The 15,796-nt window shown below is 39.9% G+C and overlaps 1 protein-coding gene across 4 annotated transcripts in view; it reads right to left on the bottom strand.

Annotated features, from left to right (window-relative positions):
• Positions 1 to 15,796, bottom strand: part of mical2a (microtubule associated monooxygenase, calponin and LIM domain containing 2a) — a 93,047-nt gene that overhangs the window by 39,075 nt on the left and 38,176 nt on the right. For all 4 annotated transcript variants that reach the window (XM_089118234.1, XM_089118184.1, XM_089118170.1 and 1 more), the window contains one exon: positions 1,033 to 1,188. In XM_089118234.1, the coding sequence (XP_088974360.1) occupies positions 1,033 to 1,188 (156 nt within the window). The remainder of the gene's footprint in view (positions 1 to 1,032; positions 1,189 to 15,796) is intronic.

Here is a 15,796-nt window from a genome sequence, read left to right as displayed (position 1 = left end):
TAATCCATGGAGCTCAATGCCTAGTTCAGAGTAAAATGCTGTATTTTTAGTAGGGCTGGGTATTGACACAAATTTCACAATTCGATTCGATTTCGATTCACAAGCTTGCAATTCGATTCGATTTCGATTCCGATTCGATTCAATATTGATTATTTTGGATATCAGTTACAATAAATGGCAAATTTTCTCAAGGAAATCAAATGCTGTAAACTATGGGAGTCTAGTTGTAGCTAGGCTTCGTTAGCCTAATATGAAGGTAATAATGAACTGTTTTGTAGCTATACAAACACTTAAATTACACTTTTATTTATTTTTATAATAAAAAGATTATATGAAATACAAACATTTAAATGGTGGCTGTCATAAAAACTTGCCGGATTTATTCAAATATGCATTAAATATTGAAGAACATTAAGATTATAATGCATATGTAATATGGTGTATATATTTAGCAAAATGCTCCTCTCTGGAGTTATTTTTTCTAGCTGACTAACGAGTTGATGTGGGTTTTCTGAGGTAAATATGACGATGACATTGATTACAAGCTGTTGACGTCTTTCCACGGTTGAAACGCTGATTGAGCGAATCAATGTGACATGATACGGATTTCGATAAGTTGTACTTTATCTTTTAACACACTTTCAGATGCTCATTCATGTTTATTTGGCGCTGTGACTGGTATTATTAACCCGGAAGAGAGATCAGCGCTGCTGCTTCTCCAGAGTGATCTCACGCCACAGCGCCAAAACCTTATTTATGTTTTTGAATTTCTAAAGAAAATGGACGTAATTTGAAAATTGAGACTTTGTTTCATATCAATAGTAACAAAGGACAAAGATTATTGCGATTTTTTGGATGCGCGCAGCCGCGATACAATGTCCCATTCATTCAAATGAAACAGGATGACTAATCGATTCTTGAGATTTAGGAATCGATATCGGTTCGTAAAAATGAGAATCGATTAATAGCGAGAAATCGATATTTATTACCCAGCCCTAATTTTTAGTGCTTGATGTGTCATTTTTTGCTCACCGGTTTCCTGTTTGAGATCTTGAAAGAATTTCTGGTTGAAGATGAAGGCAACTCCACTTATCTCCTCAACCTTTGCCTCAGCTGTGGTGTTTCTGTTGATGAAGTTTGCCGTGATGGCGATGGCCAGTTTGCCACGAAACTCCTTCCTCCTGAACCCTGAGAATGAGAGGAAGGAAAAAGTGAGGTTCTGGTGTGTCTCCAACAATGTTGCAAAATTTCTAAAGCAATATTATTCCTGTTTGACAGAGGTCCACTAATGAAGAGGAAATATGCCAGTATCACAAGCCCATTATTTTAGGCTCAAAGACACTCAATCTAACCAACTACAATGAGACAGGTTTCCAGGGACAAAAAGTTTGCCTGTCCATACCAAATACTGCCCAGATATTTAAGGGTTTAAAAGACTATTTATATTCTGCAATATTCTTGATTTTACTGCACTGACGCTAACTGAACTGAATCGAATCAACACTGAAAACTGACTTGAGCTGAAAAATTACACTTTGCTTTATTGCTGAAATCCAATTTGTTTTATGATTGATTGAACATTAGTTTTCCATGTAGTTTTCCTGTTTTTCTAAAGTAAAGCTGCTTTGAAAGTTCTACTGTATATAAATAAATGTGATTTGGCTTGACAAGGGTTATTATTAGGGCTGTCAAATGATTAATCATGATTAATCACATCCAAAATAAAAGTTTGTGTTTACATAATATATGTGGGTGCACTGTGTATAATTATTATATATATATATATATATATATATATAAATACACACACATGCTTGTATATTTAAGAAATATTTTTATGTATATACTGTACATAGATTTATATATAATTTATATTATATATAAATATAAAAAAAAATTTTTCATGTGTGTGTATTTATATATTTACAAAATAATTATACACAGTGCACCCACATATATTATGTAAACACAAACTTTTATTTTGGATGCGATTAATCGCGATTAATCATTTGACAGCCCTAGATATTATCAGTTACTAAACCAAAAACTAAAACCATACTGTAAAAAAACATAATTACAGTAACTTAAATAAACATTAACTGAAAATAAAATACAAAAACCTAAAGTTGAACTGATTTATTTCAGCTAGCTCGACATTTCTTATTTTTTACTTTAAGTTAAAGTACTAAAATAACTAAAGCTAAATAAACTAAAACTATTAGTTAATAAAAAAAATGGCATATCAACAAATGAAATTACTCAACATTTTAACTAAAATTAAAACAAAAAAATATGACACAATTGAAATCTATTTCACAGAGGTGGAAAGAGTACTGAAAATTTGTACTCAAGTACAAGTACAAGTAGTTGCTAAAATAATACTCGATTACAAGCAAAAGTACTGGTGTTAAAAATGTACTTAAGTAAAAGTACAAAGTACCCCTCTCAAAAACTACTCAAGTACTAATTACTAATTACTTTTAGCCTGTGATATTTATTTACTTTTATGGAAACCAATTTATAAAAATGGTCTAATATGATTATTATTATTAATGAATTATAATGCAAAATAAATAAACTTATTAGGTTATTTTATTTATAAACTTCTTTTTTTCTTTTCTTTTTTTTTTTTTTACAATAAAGATTTCCAAAAGTACCCTACTAATATTTCAAAAGTTTCAAAAGTTATCAGCATTTAGCACTGACACAAATGTGCCATCTAGACAGACTGACAATCAGTGCAGTTACACTGTTATGCCAGTGGGTCATGGCCGGCAAGATACTGTTTTTATGAAAGAGTCATAATTAAACTCTTCATTGTAAGCTTAAAACACGGATTCAATATTAATAAAACATTGGTGTTGACAATGACATACAATATAACTTTTTAATCTAAGTTTACAATGCTAAATCTTTATTACGGTATATGTGCTTGTCACCTGAGTAATGCTGAAGCTCATGTTTCAAGTGATGTTTTTAGTCAAATTATCGTGAGGTCTACCCAACTTTAAAAACGAAAACAACTGAACTATCACATATCACTGCAGAAACAAAGTTTCTATAAAACGTCTCCTTTCCTTCCTCTGTATAAGAACAACTCCTCCATGTGGGGTCATGGGCATTCGTCATCTGGTCTTTCTTCTGGAATTTTCAATGAATTCAGCGTCTCGAATGTCCATGTCCATTACGGCAAAGTTCTTTGATAACACTAAAATACAAACTGAAGGACGTGTGAGGACGAATATAGCTCTCCAGGAACCGGGCTTTTTTCCCGCTCCAAATACAAGGGTTTTTATTGGCCCGCCCACGATCAGTTATTTCCATTGGATACCCAAATGCTGGTCAAAGATTTGAATAATTGTTGAATTCAAATTGTACAAGTACTTTGTAATTAATGGCATTTTTAAAGTAGTGAAGTACATTACTTAACTTAATTTGTACTCAAGTACAAGAAAAATTACAGACTAAAAAATGTACTCATAAAAGTACAAGTACACGAAAAAACTACTTAATTACAGTAATCTGAGTAGTTGTAATTCGTTACTTCCACCTCTGCTATTTCATCATAAATATAACAGTGTATCAATAACACTGGATTTGACATCTTGACACGAAGATGGCGCCGCTATGTTTGGCTTGCCACTTGCTTATCTGTTTTTTCATGTTTGTTTTTGCTAACGTTTCGCCGATTATTGTTTATGATCGCACTACGCTGCTGGAATTGCGTTTTACAACTAATCACCTTCTAAATGCCCAATCCTTCAAACCACCACCGCCACTATTGACACTAATCCCTTCTCACCTGAGACGCCCTACCTGTCTGCTACCAGGCAGCAAGCGTCGCAGAAGACGCGGTCGGAGAAGTGGGTTACATGTCAGGCTGAGGAATCGCCTGGTCTCTCCGCCGTCGAGGACTGGAAATCAATCAGGAATTGGCAGTGCTAGAGGATCGTGGGAATGCTACCGATAGTCAGGGAGCCAAAGTCTCAAAAATGGGTTGAACCTGACATGGTCTGCCATACTTTTTATTTGTGTTTTTTCTGTTAACTTTGACCCTAAGAACAAATAATTAGAGGGTCTGCTCTGCCGGAAATATCGCGAAAAAAAATTGTGGCCATTTTAGTGTACGCACCCTTTATTTTTTATCAGAAAAATGTGAAAAATTATTTTTTTCATCAAATTCTTAGTGGGTTGGGTAGGTTCTCAATAAATGCATTCCAGATACACAGAACACATGTGCAGACAACATCCACTGAAAAAATAATTCTTAAAACACATTTCTACATGATTTCGCATCAATTTAATGCAAAAAAACAGGCGTTTTTTCACTTATTTTCCACTATTTTCATCTTTACTTCATTGGCAATCAACTATTCCCTTAAGTTATGACATCAGGCAATATGCCATTCTTTTCACCAAACACTATACTCATTACACAGAAAAAATTATAAAAATCCAAACAAAATCAATGGATCTGTGATGATTTCACTACTAGTTGGCGATCAACAGGCTCAGAATTTCAATAGAATTTTAGACTACTCTCAAAATTCTTAAAAACATGCTGGATATTTAGCATCATGGCTCACTTACAAACACACACACACACACACACACACATGATCTTAGTAATTTTTATGAGTTTGGAACAACCAACCAATGGTTACCAACGGTTACCAACAGACTTCGAAGCTGCTCATCATTGTCTGTGGTAAGTGATAGTGACTAATATACCGGTAGGTCTGCCCCAGAGTTTTGGGAAAAGAATGGTAATATGGATACTGTAATTGTAATTAACTGAAAGGACCACACCAGTCTTCAAACAATAATATTTCTGATGATTCCTCATCCCAAACATATCCCTGTAGCAGCAGCATTCATTCTCTACTAGTTTACTTAGCTAGCTTTAGCCGTTTTAGCTAATGTCGGTGGTTTCTTTAAACTGCATTACTCCTCACAGGTATGGGGTAGAGAGTAGAGACTTACTTTTTTTTAAATGCTTAGGATATTATTCTCTAATAGAGGTATGTGTCCTATATGTTCAATAAGCTTCAACCGGAAGTTGAGAAATTGCCAAAATTTCAACTGGACTTGTTAGGTAAAGAAATAGATATGAGAATAAATGCTGCTACAGGAATACGTTTGGAGCGAGGAATCATTGGAAATAAACTTGTATGAAGCCTGGTGTGGTCCTTAAAGTGTTTTTCATGTCAGACAGATAGTAGGCTAGTAAGGATAACTAAAGGCTTCATTAAACGTTAGCTGCCATTAGCAATTAGCTACATGGCTAGTTGTTACATTCAGATTTAGAAAGTTTAGCTAGTTAGCTTGTGCACGAATGGCCACACAGACACAAAAAAACAATATATAGCTATATTGGATATCAGATTGTACACAATACTGAACAATACAAATGTTCAGTAGAATGTAAACATACTATATAGTATGCATAGTTTGTTTTTTGTATATAATACTGTACAGTATAGAGTGAGTGATTTGTCAAAAGCTAGTTACCTAGTAGTGTCAAACATCTAGATTTCTTTCACCCGAATGCACAATATTTTCCATTGGCAGATTTGGTTCTGATCTTATTGGGTTTGCTGTGGAGGAAAAGGTAACGAGAAGAGAAGTCAGCAGACGATTGGAAAGGACTGTAAAGAGGAGTGGAGGATTGAACAGAAGGGAAGAGTAGAATGAGGAGAGTAGAGTAAAGAGGACAGGGGTGGACTGAACAAGAGAGAAGAATAGTAGATGAAAAAAGAGGAGTGAATTGATCATTTACATTTATTCATTTAGCTGATGCTTTTTATCCAAAGTGACTTACAATTGCTATATATGTCAGAGGTCACACACCTCTGGAGAAACTAAGGGTTAAGTGTCTTGCTCAAGGACACATTGGTGTCTCACAGTGGATTCGAACCCCGGTCTCTCACACCAAAGGCATGTGTCTTATCCACTGCGCCATAACCACCCCGCTCAGTGATGATCAGATGTGGTTTGTTGGTGCCTTGGGGAAGAAGGGACCACAGTTGATCACAGTTGCAGGGATGGTATCTAGGATGAGAAATGTTGGAACGATTTCCATGTAGGAGCAGTGCAATTTGGTTCCAGGTCCTCCAATAGTTTGTTGGTGACTTGGGAAAGATGGGACCATAGCTTATCACAGTTGCGGGGATGGTATCTGGGATGGTAAATGCTTGGAATGAACTGCCATGCAGTGTTCGTCCATCCTTTGTGTACTCTGGGAAGTCAAGTTTATCAAACTGTGTGAATCGTCAAACCTTCAGGTTCGTTGGTATGAAGGCACCATCCCTAGTTGTCTGCTCTTCAACTGCCATTGTTGTAAAATATATGTACTTCTTTGTAGCTGATGCTGTTCCTAAATCTATTTAGGAGTGACACGGTTGACTTCTGGTTTCCTTAACGGCTATCCCAACGTGTTTCGGTGTTGGGATCTTGGCAACTGCTTGGCAGACATCCTGGGCAAGGTTGAGAACTTGTTCTTGCTGCTTAAGACTAACTTTCACCCGGTCGTCTTCACCTAACTCTGGAGATGTATCTGTTATCATCCATGCCAGGTGGTATAACAGCTCAATCTTTGGGATGCCTCCAGGTATGATATCTTGCTGCAGTGTTGGGTCTTCAGTCATACTGCCAGCGATCTGGTGACTTCCTCTGGCTTGAGCTGTTCTGGCTTGTCTTGCTTCCTTCAGGGCCTGCTTAGGTTGGTCCTGGAGTTCCTTCCGTATTCTAGTTGCAGTGTTGTAGGAAGAGACTATGGTGTCAACTCACTTTCTTCTTCATATTCTGCAAGAAGTATGCAGAGTATTAGGGTGGTGATGGTGCAGTGGATAAGGCACATGCCTTTGGGTTGAGAAACCCTGGTTTGAATCCACTGCGAGACACCAATGTGTCCCTGAGCAAGACACTTAACCCCTAGTTGCTCCAGAGGCGTGCGACCTCTGACATATATAGCAATTGTAAGTCGCTTTGGATAAAAGCGTCAGATAACTGTAAATGAGTATTTCTTCTTCATACTCTGCCTCTTCCGTTTTCTCCTTAAGTTCCTTCAACTTTGAGAGCATGTGGCCAACATTCATTTATGCTGAGCAAATAGAACATACTTTCTGTGGCACAACCATTATTTTAAAAATACCACCTACTTCAAAGTGCCTTCTAAGGTGGGCAATAAAGGACTGATATGTATGAGGTAACATTGTGAACTCCATGGCTTTCCAAGTATTTATGGAATTCATCCCTCAAAGCTGTAACAAAGAATATGGCATTCAGGTCTGGATGCTGGTGCCATAGGGTGGGCCGTCTCTGAGAGAGCAGATCCTGGGCCAGGGAGGGGCTGTTGCGAGGAGCACCAGTTCCAGGAACCAGATCCGGTTGGACCAATACAGCGCAACTAACAAGACCTGCTCCTCGTCCTTCCTGACCTTGCACAATGTCTGTGCAAGAAGGCTCACTGGGGGAAACGCATACTTGCGTAGGTCCGGGGACCAGCTGTGTGCCAGAGCATCCATGCAGAGGGTCCCCTCGGTCAGAGAATAGAACGACTGGTAGTGAGAATTGTCCTGGGCGGCAAACAGATAAACATGTGGGGTCCACACTGAGGCCTGGATGGTGGCTGCTGCTGGGGCTTCACAGGAGCGGAGGATGCCCCAGGAGGTCGACCTCAGTGACGAACGGATGGAGGGTCTGCGACCAGTGAACGGGTGGGGCAAAGCTGTCAACCACGTCGCCGAATAACCAAACCTGGGACAGAGGGGCATCCAGGAACCGATTCTTAATGGTGTCCCTCATATCGGCCAGGTTGAGCCAAAGGTGGTGCTCCTGGACCACCAAGGTGGACATCGCCTGACCAATGGAACGTGCGGTTTCCTTCGAAGGGGGCAACACAGCCGAATCCTCATCTCCAGAGGACTGAAGCTCCCCCTACAATGCTGTGATCGACATCTGATCATCAAGCAGAGCCCCAAAGGACATGGCTGGTTGTTGCAGCGCTTGTAAGGTGTGAGGGACCCAAGGAGATTGCCTCAGCGGGGAAGTCCTCACATTAATCCTCAGATCACCCTCAGATCACCCTGACCATGCACAAAAGTAGGTAAATTTTGAGGTCCAAAATAAAAGCTAGACATAGGCGAGGGGACTGCACCTCCCTTGAGGTAAGCAAGTCTCAATCTCAGCACAGTCATAGTCATATTCCCGCAATGAAAACATGAACTATTCACAAAAGTTGCCTCAGCGTGCTGAATGCCCAACACGAAAAGGAACTATTGTGACCATCTGCTGGCGCCAGGGAATGACCGCATCCATAAACGCACGAGCGGAAAGACATCCTGAAACATCCTGTTGCTCTTTTAGTGAAAACACAAAAATTCAGTGTCAAAGTACCCAAAGATAGCCGTGGTGTAATCGGGGTACACTCTCAAAGAGGAACGACCACCAAGACCGACACACACACACACACAAGCAATGCTGTGAAAATCCTTGAGGCCACCACTGATCGCACAGTCACACCAGCAGTGGATACAGAGTCTTGCTTTTCTGGAATCTTAAACATTGCACCAGTCTGCAGAACTCAGTCAGACGAAAGCTCGGCTCCTAAGTGAAAGACAATGTGTGCGTGCGCCCGCTTCCTGTTTATACCCACGCAATGGATCTGTGATGATTTCACTACTAGTTGGTGATCAACAGGCTCAGAATTTCAATAGAATTTTAGACTACTCTCAAAATTCTTAAAAACAAGCTGGATATTTAGCATCATGGCTCACTTACAAACACACACACACACACACACACACATGATCTTAGTAATTTTTATGAGTTTGGAACCAACCAACGAACGGTTACCAACGGATTTCGAAGCTGCTATACCCATGCTGCGGAGTGGGGCACGTGATGCGATCCCTGAAGTGGTCCCGATTACATTGTCACGTCGATGTTACGCCGCACGTGATCGACTCAAAGGGAACTAAAATTTTAATAGTAGGTACTCAATCAAAACTGCGGAATTGTGGAAGTTTTACACTTACTATCGCCGACTCTGTTATCTTTCTTTCTTCTCAGGTTAAGAGTCTGAGTGTCATCCTGTATTGATAAACTTCAGACGGTTCAGAATTCAGCAGCTCGGATCATTACACAAACACTGTTGAATGAGCATATTACTCCAGTTTTAGGGAACATTCATTGGTTTCCAATCAGATTTCATATCAATTCAAAATTTTACTTTTTACTTTTTGTAAGGTGTCCTTGAGTGTCTTGAAAGACGCCCAACAAATAAAATGAATTATTATTATTACTACTAGCTAACTAGCTTTTGACAAATCACTCACTCTATATACTGTAAAAAAAAAAAAAAACTATGCATCCTATATAGTATGTTTACATTTTACAGAACATTTGTATTGTTCATTATTGTGTACAGTCTGATATCCAATATAGCTATATATTGTTTTTTTTTTGTCTGTGCGGCCATTCATGCCACAAGCTAACTAGCTAAACTTTCTAAACCGCAATGTAACAACTAGCCATGAAGCTAAATGCTAATGGCAGCTAACGTTTAATGTAGCCTTTAGTTATCCTTACTAGCCTACTATCTGTCTGACATGAAAAACACTTTAAGGACCACACCAGGCTTCATACAAGTTTATTTCCAATGATTCCTCGCTCCAAACGTATCCCTGTAGCAGCATTTATTCTCATATCTATTTCTTTACCTAACAAGTCCAGTTGAAATTTTGGCAATTTCTCAACTTCCGGTTGAAGCTTATTGAACATATAGGACACATACCTCTATTAGAGAATAATATCCTAAGCATTTAAAAAAAGTAAGTCTCTACTCTCTACCCCATACCTGTGAGGAGTAATGCCGTTTAAACCACCGACATTAGCTAAAACGGCTAAAGCTAGCTAAGTAAACTAGTAGAGAATGAATGCTGCTGCTACAGGGATATGTTTGGGATGAGGAATCATCAGAAATATTATTGTTTGAAGACTGGTGTGGTCCTTTCAGTTAATTACAATTACAGTATCCATATTACCATTCTTTTCCCAAAACTCTGGGGCAGACCTACCGGTATATTAGTCACTATCACTTACCACAGACAATGATGAGCAGCTTCGAAGTCAGTTGGTAACCGTTGGTAACCATTGGTTGGTTGTTCCAAACTCATAAAAATTACTAAAATCATGTGTGTGCGTGTGTGTGTGTGTTTGTAAGTGAGCCATGATGCTAAATATCCAGCATGTTTTTAAGAATTTTGAGAGTAGTCTAAAATTCTATTGAAATTCTGAGCCTGTTGATCGCCAACTAGTAGTGAAATCATCACAGATCCATTGATTTTGTTTGGATTTTTATAATTTTTTCTGTGTAATGAGTATAGTGTTTGGTGAAAAGAATGGCATATTGCCTGATGTCATAACTTAAGGGAATAGTTGATTGCCAATGAAGTAAAGATGAAAATAGTGGAAAATAAGTGAAAAAACGCCTGTTTTTTTGCATTAAATTGATGCGAAATCATGTAGAAATGTGTTTTAAGAATTATTTTTTCAGTGGATGTTGTCTGCACATGTGTTCTGTGTATCTGGAATGCATTTATTGAGAACCTACCCAACCCACTGAGGATTTGATGAAAAAAATAATTTTTCACATTTTTCTGATAAAAAATAAAGGGTGCGTACACTAAAATGGCCACAATTTTTTTTCGCGATATTTCCGGCAGAGCAGACCCTCTAATTATTTGTTCTTAGGGTCAAAGTTAACAGAAAAAACACAAATAAAAAGTATGACAGACCATGTCAGGTTCAACCCATTTTATAGAGCTTTTGAGACTTTGGCTCCCCGACTACGATGGCTTCGGCCGGTTAATTCCAACACTGACGTTCCTTTTCCGTGTCCCCGCCGCGTCAAGACATCTACACGGGGTTGCGTCCAAAGAAACCTCCGTCTTATTCCTCGTGTGACATCGTCGCCTGCCAACTCGACCACGTTTCGCATGGCATTATGTAACACCAGATCGCTCAATAACAAAACATTTGTCCTCAATGATGTCATCTCCTCGTACAATCTGGATTTGTTTTTCCTCACCGAAACCTGGCTTCCCCCAGGTGACGTCAGTGCCTTTTCGGAACTCCTCCCCTCTGGCTATCTTTACCTAAACACCCCGCGGCAAACGGGTAGGGGCGGGGGGATAGCTACTGCACACAGACAGTCCTTGATATGTCGCCAGCTGTCCACTAGAGGGTATTCCAGCTTTGAGTTACAAGCATTTGTGCTCACACTACCCTGTCCCATCTTATGTGCAGTAATTTACCGGCCACCAAAACTAAATAAGGATTTTTTAAATGAGTTTTCAGTGTTTTTGACAGAGTTTCTGGCAAAGTTTGATAATATTTTAATCTGTGGGGATTTTAACATTCACGTCTGTTGCCCCTCTGATAAACATGCTAATGATTTTAAGGCACTTTTAGATTCATTGGACCTCACCCAGTCCATATCCTGTCCCACTCATAGGTTAGGTCATACTCTTGACCTTATTATCTCTCGTGGGGTGGTAGTCTTAACCTGTGAGGCTCTGGATTTTCCCATCTCTGACCACTCTCTCATACGGTTTGACATCTGTACTGTTTCTCCTGCTCCTTCATCTACTGCCCCCCTTCGTCGTCGCATTATTACTCCATCCACAGTCGATAACTTTGTTGCTGCCTTCTCTGTCTCCGACATCGTCTCCACTGCTGAACTGACAACAACGCCTTTATGTCCTGACCTTCTCCTCTCCTCCTTCCACACCATCTGCTCCCAGATTATGGACTCTGTTGCGCCCTACAAGGAAAAGACGACCAAAGGTCCATCGGTCCCCTGGCTCAATGATTTAACTTGGGCCCTCAGGCGCCAGTGTAGACAGGCTGAGCGTAAATGGAAGAAGGATAGGCTGCAGGTGTCACTGGACATGTTAAGAGACAGTCTTGCCAACTTTCAGAGAGCTGTGAAGGAAGCTAAAGGACAATACCTTTCTAACCTCATCAATAGCAATAGCCACCGCCCTGGAATCCTGTTTAGCACTGTTAATTCTGTCATTAATCCGGTGTCTGTTGTTTTAAATGATGTATCAGAAAAAACATGCAATGCATTCAAACAACACTTTTTGGACAAGGTTTCGTCTGTTAGGCAAACTATTGCACATGCTCCTGTTGTTGTCTTTTCCTCTCGAGCGACGCAATGCATGCTGGGGGACTTTGATACAGTTACTCTGGAGGACCTCAAGATAGCTGTTCATGAGCTGAAGCCTACCACCTGTCCTCTAGACGCTATTCCTGCCAGGATTTTGAAAGATGCTATTGACATCGTAGGTCCTTTTCTCGTCACCTTCATGAACAGCTGTCTAAGTTTGGGGACTGTTCCCACTGCTCTCAAACATGCTATTGTAAGACCGCTGCTCAAAAAACCCAGCTTAGATCCTACCATACTGTCCAATTTTCGACCAATATCTCATCTGCCATTTCTGTCTAAGTTGATGGAGAAGCTTGTTTTCTCCCAGCTTCAGTCTCACCTACAACTGCACGCCATTAATGATAAATTTCAGTCCGGTTTCAGGTCCAGACATAGCACTGAATCTGCGTTACTAAGGGTCCATGATGACATTCTTGGAGCTCTGGATAGTAAAAGCTCTGTGGTTATGGTACTACTGGACCTTACCGCTGCATTTGACACCGTGGATCACTCCATCCTCATCTCCCGTCTTCAACATCTTGTTGGTTTGCAGGGCGCAGTGCTAAATTGGTTCTCTTCATATCTCACCAACAGAACTTTTTCAGTAATGCTTGATGACTTCTCATCCTCATCTGCCCCTCTGTCATCCGGTGTGCCTCAAGGATCCATTCTCGGTCCTGTTCTGTTCTCCCTCTACATGCTACCACTTGGACAACTCATCTCCAATCATAATGTTCAATTTCACTTCTATGCAGACGACCTCCAGATCTACCTTCCTGTGATTCTGAACAATCGTTCTGCGCTGGACCCTGTCTATGACTGCCTTAGGGACATTAAGCAGTGGCTTTCCCAGAATTTCCTTCATTTGAATGAAGAAAAGACGGAGTACATTCTTTTTAGCCCTGATTCACCCAGTAGTTCTTTTAGTTTTGGTCCTCTAACACCTCAGTTTGCACCCACTGTACGCAATTTGGGTGTTATTTTTGACAAAAATTTGCAGTATGACAAACAGATTAGTGCTGTTGTCAGGGCGAGCTTTTACCAGCTAAGGCTTCTCAGTAAGGTCAAACCATTCTTGTCCCGAGCTGACTTTGAAAAAGTCATTCATGCCTTTATCAGCTCGAGGATAGACTACTGTAATGCCCTCTACACTGGACTTAATCAATCATCTCTTAATCGGCTTCAACTGGTTCAGAACGCGGCAGCACGTCTACTCACCAACACCTCCAAACGCTCGCACATCACCCCTGTCCTCCGCTCGCTCCACTGGCTCCCGATACGGTTTAGGGTGGAGTATAAGATCCTACTGTTTGTGTTCAAGGCTATTAATGGTCTGGCCCCGGTCTACCTCGCCGATTTAGTAACAGTTTATCAACCACCCAGAACTTTGCGCTCATCTGAACAGATCTATCTGGTCATTCCCAAATTTAAATATAAAAAGTTTGGAGGCCGGTCATTTGCTGTCCAGGGCCCTAAACTGTGGAACGCTTTACCAACATTCCTAAGAAGCATCACTGTGCTGGGTGCTTTTAAATCACAGTTAAAAACATATCTGTTCAGACAAGCTTTTAACATGTAATCTTCAACTCTGGCTTATTTTTGTGTTTTGTTTTGTTCTTCCCCTTTTTTTTCTGTTGTCTATTGATGCTTTTACTGGAAAGCGCCTTGTGCACCTTTTGGCTGTTGTAAGGCGCTATACAAATAAAATTTGATTGATTGATTGATTGATGAAGATATTTGCTGTTTAATGAACAGCAGAATTTTGGACCAATGAGATTTCACAGAAACCGTAGCCCTGCCCACACGAATACAATGTTTTCTTTACATTTTGAGCTCTCTCCACATATTTTTGAAAACACTTTCCAAAAGTGAGGAAAGCACTTTCGGCGACATCATGAACAATGAACATTTTTGGGTGAACTATCCTTTTAATCATTACACCGCTATATGGCAGAGTCTGGGAAGTAAATCTCTCCGTCTGCTAATCCCTGTAACATTCATCTGTGGCTTTTAAAGCACGCTGGCATTTTCGTATCAACGGTGTGATTTCTTTAGACACTGTTGGCGTGCAGAAACAAAATGGAAGGCAAAAACTGCACATGAGGACAATCCCACAAGATCAACAAACTGTTTTGTTACTCAGCACTCAGATAGCTTTCAATAAAAGTGCCTTGTTAGGAAGCGCTGTACCTGCTTTCGATTTCGTCAATCCTTTAAGATCATTACAAATCACACTGTACGACATAGATCTTATAAACTTGGGTACGACATGAATGTAAACCCTACGACACCAATTGAATTGTAGGATACAAAGCAAGTCAAAAACGAACGAATCTCATCAAAATGAACGAATCTTTTCCAGAGTCAACTTCGTTGAATGAACCAAATGACACGAAAAAAAGATTTCGAACAGGAGAGTCCCGAACGTGCATCACAGAACAGAGCAAGGCGACCATTTGAGCTTATAAAACTAAAACTTTGTTGTTGTTTTTTTTAAATGAGCGATCGTTTCGCTTAATAAGACCCTTATTCATCATCTGGTGTCGTTTAAAGCCCTTTGAAGCTGCACTGAAACTCTCATTTGGACCTTGAACCGTTTGGTGCCCATTGAAGTCCATTATATGGAGAAAATCCTGGAATGGATGTCTTTTCGACTGAAGAAAGAAAGACATGGACATCTTGGATGACATGGGGGTGAGTAAATTATCAGCAAAAGTTTTTTTTAAAGTGAACTACTCCTTTATGCTTATAATTTTGTTTTAAAAATATAATGACGTAATTAAAAGTTGCAGAATGGATTCATTTGGAGACTTTAAAATTGGCAGAGATAGGCAGGCAATGCCAAACTAAATCTTACAAGTTATTGCTTAGCTTCAACAGCACTAGTCTGTATTTTTCCCCTCCGGTCTCGGCTTGGTCTTGGTCTTGATACCCTCTGGTCTTGGTCTCGGTTTGACTACAAGTCTAGAGATGATCATGCTAAATTTCTGACAGTCAAAATTATTGCAGGCTATCTTTGGTCGCAAGGCCGAGACGAAGGCCTCATTTGAACCTCTCACTGAATGACGTAGAGCCACAACCACTCGGCATTCGATGCTCAGTTATGAAAGAAGAAGGAACTTAAAGTGGCTTTTAATTAGAACTAAACACTAATGGCAAATAAGTCCAGGCAAACTTTACAAAAATGGCACAAGCTGTTCATTTCCATAGATGTTGAGTGGGTTGACTTGGCTGAAGTTTCTCAATCCTGCACACATTTGATAAAGAGCCAGAACTGCTCTATTACTGTCATGATGTTAACTTGCTAAGACATCAACTCTCCTCTTCATCATCATCTGTAGCTGTTTTCGTCTGACCGCTGCTCTGCCTCAGATTGGGATAAATTTAACATTCCCTAGATGTCCTGAAGTAGCTCACGTAATGTCCAAAACAAGCTTGGGCTCTTTTTCCCTAAGGTTACTCATAATTGGGCAATGAGCTAACATCTCGTAGTTTGGAGGGCCCCACAAATGCCCTTTTTTGGAAAAAGCATCTGATTAGGGATAAGCGCAAAGATGACGAACCTGGAAAACAGAGTCCAAC

The sequence above is a fragment of the Pimephales promelas genome, chromosome 1, assembly GCF_988280905.1.
Source record: "Pimephales promelas chromosome 1, fPimPro1.hap1.1, whole genome shotgun sequence".
Lineage (NCBI taxonomy): Eukaryota > Metazoa > Chordata > Actinopteri > Cypriniformes > Leuciscidae > Pimephales > Pimephales promelas.
Note: the sequence above shows the minus strand (reverse complement) of the source record. Positions and strands in the feature narration are given on the sequence as shown.